This window comes from Colobus angolensis, unplaced genomic scaffold (assembly GCF_000951035.1).
Source record: "Colobus angolensis palliatus isolate OR3802 unplaced genomic scaffold, Cang.pa_1.0 Scaffold57, whole genome shotgun sequence".
Lineage (NCBI taxonomy): Eukaryota > Metazoa > Chordata > Mammalia > Primates > Cercopithecidae > Colobus > Colobus angolensis.
In genome coordinates this window covers 7,781,588-7,799,572 of record NW_012119265.1, presented here as the reverse complement: position 1 = coordinate 7,799,572, position 17,985 = coordinate 7,781,588, and the positions used below count along the sequence as shown (strand labels likewise).

The window sequence follows — 17,985 nt, the reverse complement described above, 5'->3', positions numbered from 1 at the left end:
TACTACGTTTCCTCTCTTCATTCTCCCTGAAAAAGAAGTCGCCTTATACCAGCCTCAGTGCATACACAACATTCCTTCCAGAATGTAACTCATCTTTAAAGCCTCAACATTCAGGATTTTTACATCTTCACTCACTCCATAAGCATTCAGTGTCTTTGCCTAATGTGAAAGTTCCTTTTAGAGAAAAGAAGAAACTAGATACAGAAAAGCTATTTGAAATGCCCAGAACAACCTGACAACATTGCCCGAAGCTGCAATCAGATTCCAGGCTCCCAAATTTCCTTTCTTCTTTTCAAGTTCCAAGGCTGTGATGGTTCACTAATTATGAGAAAGATTTCTGAACAGGGCTGAACTGGATAAATTAGCATTTCATGGAGGTTTGAGATTTACATATCCTTTTAGCTACAAAAATGCTCAAAAAGAGCATGAAATCATATAACCTTGAAATGTAAAACAGTGACATTAGAAAGCAAAATAAAACAAAGAGCCTTCATCTGTTGGTCCTGATTCTGTGACAACGCTACTAAATGAGCAAAATATCTCTAAGGCCAAGAAGTGTAAATAAAAGTCAAGTCCATTTTACAGGCTTTCTGGGAAGAAAAGATTGACTTACGATGTTCTGCCTTTAAATTTAGAAGTCTGTGGAAATTAAACTTTGAGAAAGAAGGCATCCAGCTCTGATATGTTCCACTAAGAAAAGTAAGCACCAAGAGCTGTTCTCATTTTAACAGAAGGGGATCCAAAGAACTGTACCTCAGCAGAGTACAATTAAAACAAAATCACTAACATGTGGTTTTGAGCCACAGAATGGAAATGTTGGTCCTACTAGAAATGTTTATTCAACATCAACAATACCTCGATAGAAGGATGTTGCAATTCTGAGCTCTCCGACCATCAATCACCGAAAGCTCTTTGACTTTAAGTTTGGAACTCAGAGTGTCATCAATGGCATCTGCTTCTTTCTGTAAAGAGCACGAAAGAAATCCATCAAAGTCCAACAGGGACATTCAGACTTCAGACACACACTTTCCATTTTTGTTCACACACACATACACACACTCTACACATACACACATGGGCAAAGCTGAGGTGGTGAGGTGGGGAGTGTGGAGAGATGGTGGAACTGAAACAAAGGCGACAGTCTTGTTGGTAAAGGGAAATAATAAGAAAAGCTGACCACCCACATTTGAAAAAGCATTATTTGGAAGAACAAAGTGCTTCTAACTTGAAGATGCTAAGTGTGCATAAATTATCAGTGAGTGGTGCCCTCCCTTTGTCCCCCAGATTCCTATGGATTGCAGACAGAAGAACTGTCACTATGAATCAGGCTCAGCTGAGGCTTGCCATTGCCGGTCCAGCCACTTGCAAGGCCCATTCACCCCAGAACCATTTGCATCCTGAGCACTCAAAAAAGCTAAACGATAAAACCTCCCAAACATCTTCATGTACAACAGGAAGCTCCCAAAGCCAGATGGTACCTTTCATTACTCAGGAGCCTGATGGACAATGGGAAGGGGCAGTTTGAGGCATGAGTTCAGTTACCTGAACTAACAAGAAAACACTACTTGCATATTCTGTTGCTGTAGAGAAATCTGTAAGCTATGATGGCCAGTTATAATTTCAGGTGGGACAGACAAAAAATATATATAATATACTGTTAGAGTAAACTGAGCTTCAGGGGTATTGGTAATAATAAAAAGTTCAAGGCTAACTTGATAAATAACAAGTTTGATTTCATTAGCAGTGAGAATAAATTAAAAAGTTACAGTGTTTTAAAAATGTAAGAAAACTGATTATTAAGTAGCTCGTTCTTTTACAAAGTTGTATCTATATTTTACACAAAGAAAGAATCTTAGCTGAATTCTTCATTCAACTTACCTACAGAGTTTCCTCATTTGATGAGGAGGCTGAATTAAAGTAGTATCTCTAAAGTCTGTTTAAGTTCTAAAAATTCTATGTACTTTCCTACCAAGCAGCGTGCATTTATGGAGAACAGCAAACATTATTGGTTCTACACACTACAAAATCTTGGATCAGACTGCTGTTTTTAACATGAGTCTGTACTACTGTTTAAAGTTTTGCAGTTTAAAAAGAAAATGAATTTGTAGTGACGTGACTGCAATCTGGCTTGCTCAGACACTATGCCTATCAAGCATCGAAATTCAACTGCAGCCTATGCGATCTACAAACAGTACTTGATTTCTATCAGAAGACAATAGTCCAAGTCTTATATACACCATCAAGCCTTTTTCAGATATTTCCCACTCAGGAATTAGGAGGAAAAAACCAAACAACTATATAAATTATTATAACAATAACAGTAGCATTAAAAAAAATAAGGAAACCAAAGAGCTCTAGAACTGTGTACCAGTTCAGAAAACAAAGGCACCATGGAATTTATCATATGAGGCACAATGTGATCGAATGTCAACTGTCTCACGCCAAAATTTCAGGCGAATCTCTAGATATTCATTTAAGAGTTGAAACCCAAAGTGGAGTTACCTAGACATGAGATTACACTATGTAAAAAACAAAAACAAAAACAAAATCCTGGATAACGAAGAGATTTCAAGCTTATAGTGAGCCAAGGAGTTATATTAAGCAAGCTTTAGGTAGTAGCTCACTTACCTGCTTGGAGTTACTGTTCACAAAGAAATCCTACAGCCATGGCAGAGGCATGGAAAAGGCAAATCAGATATATGCAGTTCAGAAGTTACAGCAACAAATGGGGGAAAGTCAAAGCAGTCAAGGAAACAAGTGATGCAGGGTAAGAGATGATTTACGCCCCTGGGATCATCAATGAGAGTTGATGAAGATGAGAAAGTTTGGCTGAATATACCATGAAGAGCACAATACTAAGCATTCAGGGTAGAGAAAGACGATGACATTTGCTGTACCCAATTTTCAATGGTGGAAAATCAAATGCAGAAAAGACAGGGCTTAAAACACCTAAGAAAGACCCAAGCTGGGAAAGGAACAAATCCTCTTTGAAATGATCACTGGCTCCATTTATTCAACATGACAATTTTACTTGAAGCAGGAGAATGTCAATCAATCCCATCAACCTAAGGAAACTATTCCTACTGTTAACAGGAAAACCAAAAATATATAAATAAATAAATAAACTTTTTTTGATGGAAATAATCTCCTGTCATCTTATAAGGATGGATTGAGAAAAGACAGGTTGAACAACTCAAGTCAGTAATATTAACCCTCAGCACCCCTATAAAGTGCAAATAATGCCTGTAGGTGCTACAGGTAGGTATGAGGAAAAAGAACATGCAATTAAGAGAAAATCAGTGATACGTGTGTTCTGCAGCCATTGGTGGCCCTGTCCTAACTGCCCAGGGCTGTTCAAGCATACAAGGTCAACAGTCTTTTCTGGAAATAGTTTTTAGAAAAGACTTGGAGTGAAAAAGGGAATGAGGAAGATGTAACTGACATGCTGTGAGAAAGTTACAGCATACGTTGCATATTTTTGCAATGCTGAAATGAATAAGGCTTTGGTGTGCAAAACACGCCCCAGTTTTCGGGCCAACAGTTTGCACAACCAGCATTTGCTCAGCAGATTCCTTAAGGTCTCATTGGTCTCAGCAGCACTGCCAAGGCAATTTTACACAGATGAGCTGTTTCACATAATTCCTCTAGTGGGAAACAGAATGTGTCCTCCCCTTGCTCTAGCCATACAAGGGGGGACTGCTTTTCTAGAATGGTATTTGAAAAACAATGGATACTCCTCTGATATCCCAGTTTTCTTTTGTCTCTATTATAACTGCCAAGTTGTCTACTCTGAAGCTCCTTAGGACTCTTCCTGTAAAAGCAGTTTCCTTTCAAGGGCAAAAAGACTATGGTGAAGTGAACTCCATGAAGTCATCTTAACCTATTTTTTTTCTCTTAAAGAGAGAGTTGCTAGTTGAATTTAGATTCTGCTCTTCCTGTCTGACCCTCAAAGAAGAAACTTTTTTGAAGTTCACTGGCAACTCATCCTATTTTATAAGTTCCCAGTGTCAGGAAATTAAGACTTCTGACTTCTAGTGTAGAGGCCTGTGGAATCAGGCAACTGTTATTTACTGGGTGTGTGGCTTGGGGCTCAGTCTGTCTGTCTGTAAAATGTGGTTAATTAACAACTGATTGGTGTGAAGATTAAACATGACAATCATGTAATGCATTGTGTAGAGTACCTAACACATAGGTACCTGACATGTACGTATGAGCTCAGTACTTGAAAGCTACAATAATACAATTATTTCATCTTTCAAGCTGATGATCAAGTCCACTTATTCCCCTTTCGCTCTGTTTCCAGTTGAGCTGAAAAAACAGCCGGTCAAGCTCTCCCATTTGTGACCACTATCAGCAATAAGTATAATAGTTAATAACTATGTAATATATTTTCTTTCTAGAGGTGAGGATGAAGAATACAAAGCCAGAGTTTCTTCAATTATTACCCTAAAGATTCCACTTCTTTAAAAGTCCTTTACTTGGCACATTAGAAATAAAATCATAAAGCTTATGAGTTTCATTGAAAGGGGCATGTTAGAAATAATGATGCTTCCAGGCCTGTTTCAAGTAAGTTAACATTCTTTTTGAAAGCTTATTCACTGAAAAATCAGAGGGAAATAACAAAAGATACTTCTAATTGGCTTGGGTCAAATGTGGTAGAATCACTTATATTTGGCTTCACCTAACAGGATGTCTGGTTTGTCCAGGCAATTTCTAGCATAAAGCTTAGGGCTTGGAGTATAAATAGGAAGTTGGGACTTGTATTTTCAGGAAGCAGTGCTGATAGTGCTATAGATTGAATTCCACAATGGGATAATGACTCAACACTTTAGAGATAATTATAATTCTTACGTGAATAGTTTTTAATCTTTTTGAGAATTTTGTAAATCTGGTAAAAATTAGAATCTCTATCCAGAAAAATTCATACACTATATTTATATAAAACCTTGCATCTGATTAACTCTTACCATGAAGCCCAGTTATAGAACTTACATTTGGTCTTAAGAAAAAAAACAAAAAACAAAAAACACCACTATTTATAATTCTCTCTTCTGTTTTCATGTGCCATGGCTAAGGATCAAGCCTATTGAAATAAATATCTTAAATCATAAAATTTTTCAATGTGAAAATTATATCTATAGAATAAAAATTGTAAAGGGAATAAAAAAGGAAAATGATAATTTATAAAAAATCAGAAGATATCATTGAATGCTCTAACTAGAGCCCCCAAAATGTCTTGTGTATTACATATAAGCAGGAGAGGTTGGATTCTGGAGCCTGGGACCACAGTTATTCTTTGTTCCTAACCCAGAGCAGAGGCTTTGAAAAGTTTTACAATGTGATGACAATAGGATCCTTAAGGAAGGGCTGTCCTCAAGCAAAGACCAGGGGGAAGGAAGAGATAGTGAGCTGTTAATTTGTTGCTACAGAGATATGACTCCCTTTAGGTAAATGTAGTCCCGTTAGCTCATTTCCCCTCTATTCAATTGTATGGATAGAGAGAAATGAATTTATAGCATCTAGGGATGAAGATTTCCCACAAAATGGAGATGAATATTGTTTAATTGTATCTGAAAAGTACTGCTATGCAATGTGCTACCATTTAAATCAGTCTTTTGTATAATGTAGTTTCAATGAGGAAAAGAGGACCTGAGATTCAAGACACTGATTTTCAAATGAACTTTTGGAATGTGAGTGGAGAAATAACTGCCTGCTATTAGATCCCATTTTATGTGGCACATAAGTTTACATCATCAGCTCTGCACACCTCTGATATTTGCACTGAAAAAAAATTCTGCATAGGAATAGTCTTGTTCTTAAAGCTGGAGTTAAAGAAAATCCTATACAAAGTCTGATATTTATAATGAATAAAAACCATGGGGAAGAACAAAGTGAAACTGAGAATTATGTCCCTTGGAGTCACTAAATACACACCAAGCCGTATTTTTATTATCTATGAAATACGAATATCTACTCATATAGAGTTGGGGGTGAGTATTAAGGAAGAAAATAAGTATAAGAGCTCCTTGAGAACTAAATCTTAAGGTTGATGAGATTGGGAACTGTGTATATCATACTTGTCATCAGGAATGTAATGGATGCTGAATATTATCATCTTGTAGTCCATATTATAGTTATTTACAGCTTTTTCTCATGCTTTTATACTATAAGTTACACTGTGGGCCTGTGCAAAAATTTAACACATTTTCATTCTTTGAATTACTTTGTATACCAAGCAGACAATGTAAGTTCTGATTTTAATGATTCCTCAAATCAACTACATATATTTTATGCAGATATGTGTAAGCGTATATGTATATGTGTGTGCATATACATGTGTGTTTGTATATATCCCGTAAGTGTCATTTCTCAGTATTCATCTAAATTATACTAATCTGGTATTACTGAGATTTTTCCAAAATCTTACTCTGTGCAGGGTTCCTGTTGCATGCATATAGGTAATGGTATTCATGCCATTACCTTTATAATGTTCCTTTGCCTCTCTGGGAATTGTATCTAGCCAAAAACTGGCTGAAGTCCAGAGAGTTTGAACAGGGTGTCATGACTCTGGAGGGAGGAAAGAGGAGACATCATGGAAAAAAACAGATCTCCAGTATTCATTTGGGAGTAGAAAAGAGAGCAGTTCAAGTGAATTATACAATGCACTGCCAAGACTGAGATGAAAATGCATAGGTCTTGAGTATTTCCATTGGTCATGAGATAAGGGGACATTCAATGACAGGTGCCCCATTTCCTTTACTGTGTCCTATATATTCCAACTACAGTGTCCACATCTTTGGATTTTCTATCAGAATTCAGTAAATGCAATAAAATGGCTCAAATTATCCTTATTTAGAAAATATATTTATAGTTTAAAAATTCTCATTTCAAATTCTTGCACCAAAAGGGAAAACCTACTTGAATTACTCAAGCTGATCAGGTATGCTGAAATTTTTCTCCAGGAAGTGCTATTGAAAATATGGTCACAACTGATTCTACTTACCGGTCTACTTAGTGTTAAGTATAACTGAAATGTTCTGGACTCTCCTGACTGGAATGCCTACTGATTACTTAAACAGTGTTGGTTGCTAGGAGACAATTACCCAATTGCTAGGCTTTCTGCAATCTTGTCTCCCAGAGCTCTTGAGAACTGTCCACATATTTGTCCCAGAGCATTTTGGCAGTATCCTTCTGCACCTTCTGCTGAAAGCCAGTTAATTATGAGTCTTGTAAACTTAGGTCTTTCAACCACCTGCCTTTATAATAAATGCAACCCACATGCTCAGACTTGAATAGCATCATTTGGAACAACTGTTGCTTTTCTTTCCTTTAATTTACTTCTGAACGTTCTTAAATCTTCATATTAGGCAACCAGCACGGAACAGTATCAGCGATCAAAACTGAAGTGGGAAAGCAATGGGACATGTAGCCAGGTTAGAAGATTATTTGAATTATCAGGAAATTTGCTACAATGGCTCAAGATTCCATGTCAAGGCCAAGGAGACACCTTCTCAGGACAGCAGACAGACAAAGAGGTGGCATGTTGCAGCCAATCAGGAATGAGTCTGGTCACAGTCCCTGCCACACGAGGACTCTAAAGACAACTTTTGTCCTTTGAAAGATAAATTGTTTTGCTTTCTATTGGCCAATGCCTTATCTTCATTGTGTTTTTTCCATTTTCCCTTATTTGGTGTGTATAACATTACCCAAGTTTGCCTTTCTACTTACAGTAGGGGTGGGCAGCTGAGGGCTCCTGTTTTAAGGGTTCATGTCACTATGGCAGGCAACTGCCTCTATTTTTGTATTTTATTAAACTAGCATAAAACGCATTGCAGAAAAGCTTCCCCTTTCTTAAGGGAAAATGTTCACTTAAATATTGGCTTCCTCCCCCCGCCCCCGCCCATTTCAGATGTATCAAAGGCCATTTTGAAAAACAAAACAAAGTGAAAGAAAAAACCCTTAGTTTTTGTTTCTCCCACTAGCCTGAGTCCATCTACTCTTTTGGTGCTCAGTACTTCTTTTCTGATACACTCTTTCTTGGGGACTAAGCCAAGGAAACCAACTAGGAAGTCTGCTGCTTGTTTAAGGATGCTCCACCCATGATTCATCTGGGAGTTAAGGGCCTCTCAGTAAAGCCCAAGGAAAGCCCCATAAGAGGCCCAGCATTCATGTGTTCCTGTTTAGGATGAACTCTGCTCTCCCCATCATTCCTCTTCTTCAGTCATACTTAAGAATCTTTCTTCTCACACTACTGGACTCAAGTTTTCTCTTCTCAAGACTTTGATGATTTGGGATCCTACTCCACCTTTTCTTTTTTCTTCTGAAACTCTCCAGACCTGGCCACCCTGCTGCATTCTCTTCTGGTCTAACTTTAAGAGGCTCTATCACAATGCCCTCTTGAAGAGCAAGAGGCACTACACAGATGTGACCGGGACTCACATAGTGATGCCTGTCAATGTGGAGCACCAGCAGGCACCAAATCACATGTTTTTGCTACTATTACAAAAGCTTTGCTCACTTTTCAGTAGCGTCTCTGGTCCTATTTGCACCACTGCCATCTCCCCACTTGTTCAGCCTTTACAACCCCACTTCTGTTCATGACATATAGTAAAAACTCCTACGTTCCATCTACTGGCCAAATTATAGTCATTCAAAAACCTTCGTACTTCTCAAAATTCCATCCATTTCACAAAGCATTCTGCTTCAAATGGTAACCATTTGATATGTATTTTTTAAAAATTCAGATGAACCAAAATAGCTTTAGATACAAACATTGTGGGGGTGACAATTTAAGTTATTTAACTCTTCTACTTTCTCCTGGTGAACCATTTTGACTAAATACAAGTGACAGCATACAAAACTCTTTACACCAATAGAGACAAGGTCTTAGACATCTACCAGATATGAAACTCCCTAACAAGGAGCTTATATACCTTCAGCTGTTCACATACAACTGACAGGCACTTGGACAGAGACATGGACATGCACAGGATAGATCCAACAGCCTAGAATTCATATGCCTGTCACATTATGGCCATGGCTGATGGGCCAGGGATCATGCATAACACACGATTTTTCTACCTTTTTGGTGTCTGGAGGGCATATGCTGTTACCTGCTGTCTTTGATAGGCAGAGAAGGTTCTTTCCAGGTCTTCAAGATCTAGAATTTTGAAGACTTTTGTATCATCAATTTCGGTCCATACTGTTCCTTCCAGTTTGTTCTAGAAACATCAATGTAATAAGTGCTCTAGTTTACAGTTATACATAAAAAGAAGAGGCATGGTTATTTAAAAAGTGCTTCTATCCCAAATTTTTCAGTCTACCAGACACTTAGAGTGAGCGGGTTTCAAACAATGTGTCATTTATTTCAGAAGCTTTATCACTTAAATATCTGAGCTAGTGAGAACCCTGGGTCCACACTAGAAAATGAAATCATTGAACAGCCAGGGCTGTTTTTCCTTTCAGTGACAACACAGTGAGCTGCTAATGCTATCCATTAGAAGGAAAATTGGAACAAATGGCTTACCTCAGGCAGTTTAGACCAGTTGAAGGATTTCAGGGCATTTGTGGGCTGAGGAATGCTTTTATTCTTGAGTGCCAGGCCCATCGGAGCACCAGGAGGTGGCATGACTGCCCCTAAGGGAGGAGGCCCTGGGGGAGGAGGAGGGCCTCCTGGAGGGAGGGGAGGCGGTGGAGGGGGAAGCATCTCACTTGGTAGAGGTGGGGGTGGTGGGGGAGAAAGGAGAGATCCAGGCACAGAGGAAGGAAAGGGCCCTCCTGGTGCTCCAGGTGAGGGTCCACCTGGGATTGAAGCACAGATGGCCCTCTGAAAAGATAAAAATAGGAAAAGAAAAGATCAATGGCAGAAGTAAATTCATTGAATAATTTGAGAGTCTGTAACTTTGCCTGAAATGTATATTATAGAGAAATTCACCCTTCTGAGAATGTTTAAAAGATCGGTAAAGTCGAATGGACTCTTTTGGGCCTTCATGGACTCCATTGCGTCAACCTTTTGTATCTGACACTCAAGTACTTGTCTGGGATGCATTCATATCTCTCTCACTTCTTGCACCATCACAGACAGTCTCGTTTTCATGAAGTCAGTTTTCACTTTAAGAAGCTAATACAATTTCCCTTGTGCTTAGATTTGTATAATATTTTAAAATGCACCCCTCAAACCGCCTCCACTGCCTACATAATAGCAGAGGGAATGATTCTTCTAATTGTGATTAATCATGAGTCGTTTCAGATTTTATTCCCCCAGTATGAAACTGTCTACTTAAGGGTGAGGGGCTCTAGGGTCAGTGAGGCCTTGGCAGCTGCCCGTGAGCTGAGCGGAAGACCTCACCCTGCTGAGCTCATGGAGCTGTGCTGTGAGGTCCGCCACCTGCTGCTTGACTTGCTTATGCTCAGTAGTCTCCTTTTCAAGTTTCTCTTTCATTTTATTTAAGGTCTGCATCATCTCTTCCTTCTCTTGAGTCTTGGCATCACATTCTCGTTCTTTCTTTTCCAGTTTCTGTTGTAGCTCATTGTGCTCTACACGTGAAAACAATTGGACAAGAAAACAGGAGAGTCTTCAAAGCTGAAGCATTTTCTCTAAAAAAAAAATTGACTGAGGATGATGGCAGAGATTATGAGGATCTTTATTAGGTAAATATTATTCCTCTTCTCCATCAAAGTGAGCAACTCAAGGCTAAACGATGTTTGTACTTTGAGTAAGCTTTGGATGAACAATGTTATTAACTACGTTCTGTAAAGAGACTGAAGAAGTCTACACTCAACAGTTCTAAATACAAAAGTCTGAGTGACTACTTGTGGAGGAGAATGGTACCTGTTTGGTAGTTGATTCAGAATCTTGTCATTAAAATGGTTCTTTAGCAATATGAGGAAAAAAATAAATATTCAAATGGCCTCTTTTCACAAATTAGAAATGAGACAAAGAGTAGTTTGGCTTTTATGAGTTAGGTTTGCCAGCTCACGTCCAACCAGCAGAAAGGCTGGAAGGGAGGATCTTACCTGTGAGGAAGAGCTGCCTTCAGACCCAGGGTTTGTCCCCAGAGGGAGTCACTTCTCCCATCTCCCCTCAGAAGGCTACTTGCAGTAAGTGTTTTATGCTTTCAGTAAACAATTATTAAGACATATGAAAGCAACTGTTATCTCAGTATTAAATATCTTAAGGGGAGTGGTGTCAGTAGAACGCGAGAATCATGGTAACATGGGGGAGAAAAACATTGACTCTCAGCTGTAGTTTTACTGACTTCCTCAATCCTGCTATAATAAAACAGGGCATCCAATTCAGCATAATGCATATTCACATTGCCAATGAATATAAGCTTGCTGAAAGGCGTGATGAATTTTGGAAAAGAGAACTAACAAAGTTTAGGTTGCGGATTTTTATTTCAAATACATGGCCCCAATTCCTATTCTTTTTATATCAATAAATCCACTAGAGGTATAACCCACTGGGGCAGAGCTACACTAATAGAGCTGGTCTCTATTTCTGAAATTTGGTAACACATTTAAATTCTTGTTTTCTCTATCTCTGACCTTCTCTCTCCTGAGTTCCCCTAAATTAGAGTTTACAGAGAGGAGTTCAAGCCACTGAAATCCCTGGATTTTCCAACAATCCACTTCTACCACTCTGTTGCTGCTTCCCTAACTTCTCTAGAAATACATCTAAAAATGACGTCTCTAGATCCCATTTTCCTTCTTTTATCTCCATTTCATTCTTCTTTCACAATTTCAGGACTAGAAACTTGCCTTCCTCTCACTGGTCATTAGCTTTTGATGAAGCTGGCTGTATTTCAGAATTACCTGAGAAGTTTCAACATTTCAAGACTCCCCAGACACTATTCCAAGAAGTCTATTTTGTATGTAGATGATAGGGCTTAGATGATCCTGATGTATGCCAGGTTTGGGAAGCTCCAGCCTAAATGACTCTCTCCACAAATGGTATCTATTTACCACTCAGTCACTAAGCTTTTATTGAGCACTTCCTGGGTGTGCTGCCCTAAAGAGAATTCTCCCCAAATATTCTCTACCTTTTAGGTCCACAGAACTTCTGTCTCCGTATCACTTCTACACTTGGACTACTTTATCAAAATATGCCCTCTTTAATACAATTTTGTCACCTGAAGCTTCTAGGAAAAAAAAAAAACTAACGTTTAACTATAATCTTTCCTCTTTTAGACTCTACCCATGATTTCACTTTAAAACATTAAAACAACCTGTTCCTCCCACTGACATTGGTGATTTTCTTTTGCACCATCTCAGCCACCTAAATCCTACAACAGTGGCTATCATTTATTGTGCAACTAGTATGTGCCAGACACTATACTAATGTTCTTATATTTGTTTTGCCATTTAATCTTCACAACCATGCTGTGAGTCAGGATTAATCCTCAGGCTGCAAAGGTGGAGACTGGGGGAGAAGAGAGGAAATGACTTAGCTGATCCACACAGTTAGTAAGGGGGAGAGTTGAGACTCCGACCCAGAGCTCAGCACAGTGTCTGACACATACACGCATTCAACAAGTATTCACTGAATGAACGAATGAATGAATGACTCGAAAGCTTACATCCTAAGTGCTCTCCTCAACCTGCACACTTGAGTCTCCATGCTCTAGACTGTATTCCTAAAATATCCACTCATTGACTATTTTCTTTTTCATTTAATCCCTTTACACTGATTTTTAGTCAATGTTTCTATTATTTTTGTAGCAGTTTCTGAAATTTATTTTTAAAAATGCATGTGCAGTATCACTTATTTGAGAGCAATCTGAATACATATGAGGAACTCGTAACATGACAGCAGTTAGTTCACATTTGGTATTTTCTGATATCAGTTATGGCCCTGCTTTTCTGCTCAATGGAAATGTGATGAAAGAAAAGGAAATGCTTAGGCATCTCTTGGACCTGCTTTTCAGCACATTAAATATTGGGATGAACGTTATTGTATTTCATTGGCTGTGAGTGAATAACTTGGAAAAGGAAAAGGAAGTCAGTTAACCAGTATGGTGGGAGCATGGTGGCTGGCAGTATGACTGTTTCCACAAAGCTGCCAACTTCAATTTGCTAATATTTTAAAACAGGAAGGAAAATTACATACATTTCTCTGTATGGCTGGCACACTGATGGACATAAATGTCTCTCCTATCATTTGATACTGAGGATTAATATCAAAGACATATTCAAATACACACTAATAGCTGGCCAGCTAATGTTTCATAACACATATCTCAGCAATGGTCACTGGTTTTCTGAATGACTTCTCTTTTTATAACTGGTACCAAATCAAGGTCATGGACAGAATTGGATTATTGAAACCAAGTGACCTGTTCTTCTCTTTTAAAATTTTGGATAATCCCTCAAGTCCCTTATTATATTTCTTAAAACTCAGTATGATTTAAAGAAACATGACGGAGTAGGGGAAGGGTTTGGATTATTAGTAGTTAAGAAAATTTGATTTAAGGAATACTGAACAGCAAATGCTATAAGCTTTTCAAAACATTTACATGATTATCATAAAAGGATAAGATATTTGAGAATCACTATGACAACTAAAATAGCTCAATTTAAGAAGCCCAGTGCAAAAATTCCCTTAAAAGATGGAAAAAGAAAGGCTGCTTGCACAAAGTCAAGAAACATCAATGTAAATTTTCAAAATATATGGAAATCAAGGTCACCCAATAACTAATAACACAGCCTCTTCTCTTATCAGGCCCTTATTATTTACCTTTTCTCATTTTTTCCGCTTGTTCTTTCCACTGCTTAACTTCATTTTCATTAACCAACCTGTGTAAGAGTTCAAGGAGCATTTATTACAAAAAATATAAAAGGTCCACTGCTAACTACATTCTCCCTAGGTACAAAAATAGTCTACTGCAGAGAAAATCGTCAGTGCATGCTTGAAACCCATTTAAGACCAGATGTTACTTAGATGTAGTGCAGGTGTATAGTAACTCATATTTGACCCCTAGAACATTTCGGCTCTCCCAGCTGTTACTCTGAAGTAGGATAAAATAAATATCTTACATTGTCACCATTATCTCACAGGCAGCAGAATAAGAGAAGACTTACATTCGTACGACATTCTTAATATTAAAGTTTTCCAAAGGTGTGGAGTCAGGGTCCTGTCCTTTGTCATTTTGGATAACTATCTGCTGTATAATTCTATCTAGTAGTAACCAGTACTGAACAGTGTTGCCACTCCTCTTGTCTAAAAAAGAAAAGAACAGTGAAAAAAAATCTTCAAGTTGTTTCTAAGCTAGGACAAATATTTGTCAATGGTGGTCACCCTTTAGAGCCACCGAACCAGACAGATGTTTATAACATCTGCACCAATGCTTCCCAAAGTATGGAATTTTGACATGCAATGATCATTTATTTGATTGAGAGGCACCCTCTACCCCTTTCTAAACGGATTGTAAGGCATACTTTCTATTTTTAAAATCAAAATTTTAATTTGTTTCATTGAAAAAATTTTGTAACAACCCTTAAGCCGTGTAGACACACATACTTGGCTGTCATAAAACCAAGGCTTGGAATCCCTGGTGTGCATCCAATGTAATCAGCACTGTGCAGGAGCCAGAACCCTTTGGCCAATGTCCAAACATTCAGAAGCACACATGTGAGTCACAAACACACTTACAAGGCATTTGGAGGCAGTGGTGCAGGATGGACATGAAATGTGGGTAAGCTTCACTATGTGTCAGCCTCTTCCTGGTCAGCTCAAACATCTGAGTTGCACTTTTTGTGTCTATGTGAACCTATTTTATAGGAAAAAGAAATCAAATCAAACATCTAAGTTCCTCAATCCCCCCAGTGTAAAGTAAACTCAAAGCAAACAGAAGCTAATCCTGCCACTTAGGAAACAAAACAGAGCGTTGATTTTGCTTTTAGGTAGAATTGGTCCATGTGGACTCTACAACACACAAAGAGAAATAATGTGAACTGATGAGTCAAACCAGAATAATTGTAAGCATACGTACCAGTTCAAATCTTTTGGCAAATTCTAGTTCATCTTCATTTCGGAGCATTTCAAAAAAGTCTAAATGCCTGAAAAATAATGAAAGAAAAGTTATTAAGTAGAACATCCTACAAACACAGGTGCATAAGACCGAGGACATTAATACCATGGTTTTTCCTGACTTTTCAGAGATATCTCAAAAGAAACAACGTAATAAAATTTGAATGCTTCAACTTAACCATGTTCTTTCTAAGAAAAAAAGACATCACCTGAGTGAAACAGATCACAATATGAGAAAAATTTAAAAGTCTAGGATGCCTAGCATATAGTAGGCAATTATTAAATTAAAACTAAATTTAAAAGCAATCAAGTTCAGATTCCACTATGGATTCCCTTTATAGAAAAACATGCCCATATACCTATACTTAACTTCCAGCTGAATTAAAGATCACAAAAGAAATGATCATGCCATTCATTTATTCAGTCACATATTTATTGAACTCCTACTATGTATTCTACACACCCAGGATACATTTTATGTAAAGTAAATAGAAAATGATGGCAGGTGAGGTGAATAATGTACACACAGTAGTTAGAACAGGTCTCTCTCCAGGGAACTAAGGAACAAACAATTTGGACATCTGCAAAAGATATTTCGAAGCTGAGGAAATAGCAAGTGCAAAGGCCCTAATGCAAGAGTGTTTTTGACATGTTCACAGAATATCAAGGAGAAGAGCATGCTGGAGTATATGAATATACAGGAGAGGAGAGACGTGGTAGAGAAAAGCTCTGAAAGCAAGTTGGGATAGCTTAGACATAGTGAAATGATAGCAAACAAGGAAATGAACAGGTAGTGGAAATTAACATTCACAGAATGCCTATCAAAGGGGCTAAGTGATTCCATAGGTTTTATAGTCAGTTCTTACAACAGTCCTGGAAAATAATTGTCATTATCATCATCACCACCAGCACTATTTTTCTGCAGTTATAAAAGCAGCAAAATTCAGAAAAATTGAGTAACTTCACCAGGATACACAGGAGTAAGAGGCAGGACTAGGATAGGATATGAATTCAGGTCTAACGCTAAAACCCACATTAAGTTCTCTACATAATGTGCTGCTTCCCTCATCAACAAAGTCTTACTATAAAGACATCATTAGCTGAACTAACATTCTGATACAAGCTCTTTATGTTATGGACAGGGCACAAGTAACCACAGGCCAGCACTTGATGAGGCACTGCATTATACAGATGGAAAACACCGAAACTTTCTCACATCATAACAGTCTGACTTACCTATCTAATGTTGAATTTTCGTGTTCCCTTAATTTATCTATTACAGGTTGAATTCCTAACATCAGAAATTCATAGCGAAGATGAAGTCTAAAGTCCAAACTCTCCTGAAAATAAAAGGGCAATAAAATATGTATTTGTGGTTTTTAGACTACATAATAATCACTTTTTATAAATTATTCTTTACTAATATATTTTTAATTTGTAGAAGGTTCTTACCACTCCTGCACCTTGGCTGAGCACTGCATTAATGAAGGACATGATGGCAGTCTTGAGACTCACTTCATCTCGATACCGCCCAGTGCTTTTATCCAAGTCGTTAATTAATGTCTATCAAAAATATAAATATAAAAACAAAGGACTGAAACATTACTAACCTTATGTTCATTTTATGAAATTTTTTATACTCAAAAATTAACTTTTAAAATCTTATGTTTAGTCAGGATTACACTGACCCATAGAAAGCCACCCTTTTTTTCCTTAAGAACAGTCTTAAAAACTCTAATTTCAAAATTATTACATGATACATACATGTATACAAAAGCCTTTGCTTCATTACCTCTGCTTGCTTTTTACATCTGAGTAATATAGTGAAATATGAAAAATTATTCGTATTGATCCTAATTCAAGAATGGCAAGCTATAAAATTTTCAGGAAACACTCAGTTTGGTGGGTTCAAAAGATGTGTGCTGTATGACATGTAGGATGAAAGGCCACATTTTCAAGTTCTGCAAATCTAAAGGCCCAGACTGATCAACTATTGAAAGTATACTCTATTCTCTGGTTCTTAAACCTAAGAAGAAGGGAATGTTTAAAGTCACACTGTGAGTAATCACCACAAGGGGACATCTCAAGTAATGTTCCCCCTTCAGGGACAGGAAAAGCATGTGTTTGAGCAGACTTTAAAGAAGGGGTGAGTGAAGAAGGCTGAGGGAACACCCACCTGAAAGCGGGTCCTTTCGCTGGCATACTTCTGGTAGTGCAGCATGGCCTGTAGAACCTTCTTGTGGCCCCCGGGAACCAGGCACACGGCGCCCAAGATTTCCAGCACGGCCACCTTTGTTTTAATGTTCTCTGTGCTCAGACTCTGAGCAATTACATTAATACTCTCAGAATGAGCCAGGACATGAGCCCGGCCTTGAGAGTTGTTCATTAATGCCTTTATACAGCCAATGAGAGAAGTATGTATTCGAGACTCTGAGGTCTCATAGTCCATGGTCTTTAGAAAGTTGAGGATACACGACAGGCCATCCAAGTCGATGAATCTGGTTACAAACCTGTCATGAAGAGAAGCGCACCACACTTAAGTGCCTTTGGGGTTTTATACTGGCCCTTAATAGAAAAGTCTGTAGGGCAGGGGAAAGAAAGATTTAGTTCCTGAAGTGCCAAAAGCCTTACACTGATGAAGCCTTTTTAATTCTTTGCCTCTTCCTTGGCACAGACCCAATGGTCAGGTCTAACCAAAAGTGTGAAAAAAAAACTCCTCCATTTGTGATAAACATATCTCAATGGGTACAAAGAACCAAACAACAGATCGTATATTCATAAAAAATCAGAAGCAATGCAGTGAGCCGGGATCACGCCACTGCACTCTAGCCTGGGTGACAGAGCGAGACTCTGCCTCAAAAAAAAAAAAAAAAAAAAAAAAAAAATCCGAAGCAAGAGAATACTCAGAAAACATATCTTGTCTTAGATTAAAATCATCTGCTGCTCCTGTGTTATTT

General features: G+C 38.1%; 1 protein-coding gene across 2 annotated transcripts in view; it reads right to left on the bottom strand.

Moving 5' to 3' along the window:
* The window catches only part of DAAM1 (dishevelled associated activator of morphogenesis 1), a 181,078-nt gene that overhangs the window by 30,775 nt on the left and 132,318 nt on the right, over positions 1 to 17,985 (bottom strand). Inside the window, exons 7-18 of one of the 2 annotated variants that reach the window (XM_011961910.1) lie at positions 17,205 to 17,538; positions 16,481 to 16,591; positions 16,265 to 16,368; positions 14,991 to 15,057; positions 14,651 to 14,768; positions 14,080 to 14,218; positions 13,736 to 13,794; positions 10,349 to 10,536; positions 9,527 to 9,826; positions 9,114 to 9,221; positions 2,629 to 2,658; positions 856 to 962 (exon numbers count right to left, since the gene is read on the bottom strand). In XM_011961910.1, coding sequence (XP_011817300.1) covers positions 856 to 962; positions 2,629 to 2,658; positions 9,114 to 9,221; positions 9,527 to 9,826; positions 10,349 to 10,536; positions 13,736 to 13,794; positions 14,080 to 14,218; positions 14,651 to 14,768; positions 14,991 to 15,057; positions 16,265 to 16,368; positions 16,481 to 16,591; positions 17,205 to 17,538 — 1,665 coding nt within the window. The remainder of the gene's footprint in view (positions 1 to 855; positions 963 to 2,628; positions 2,659 to 9,113; positions 9,222 to 9,526; positions 9,827 to 10,348; positions 10,537 to 13,735; positions 13,795 to 14,079; positions 14,219 to 14,650; positions 14,769 to 14,990; positions 15,058 to 16,264; positions 16,369 to 16,480; positions 16,592 to 17,204; positions 17,539 to 17,985) is intronic. The other variant, XM_011961911.1, reaches the window with a different exon arrangement.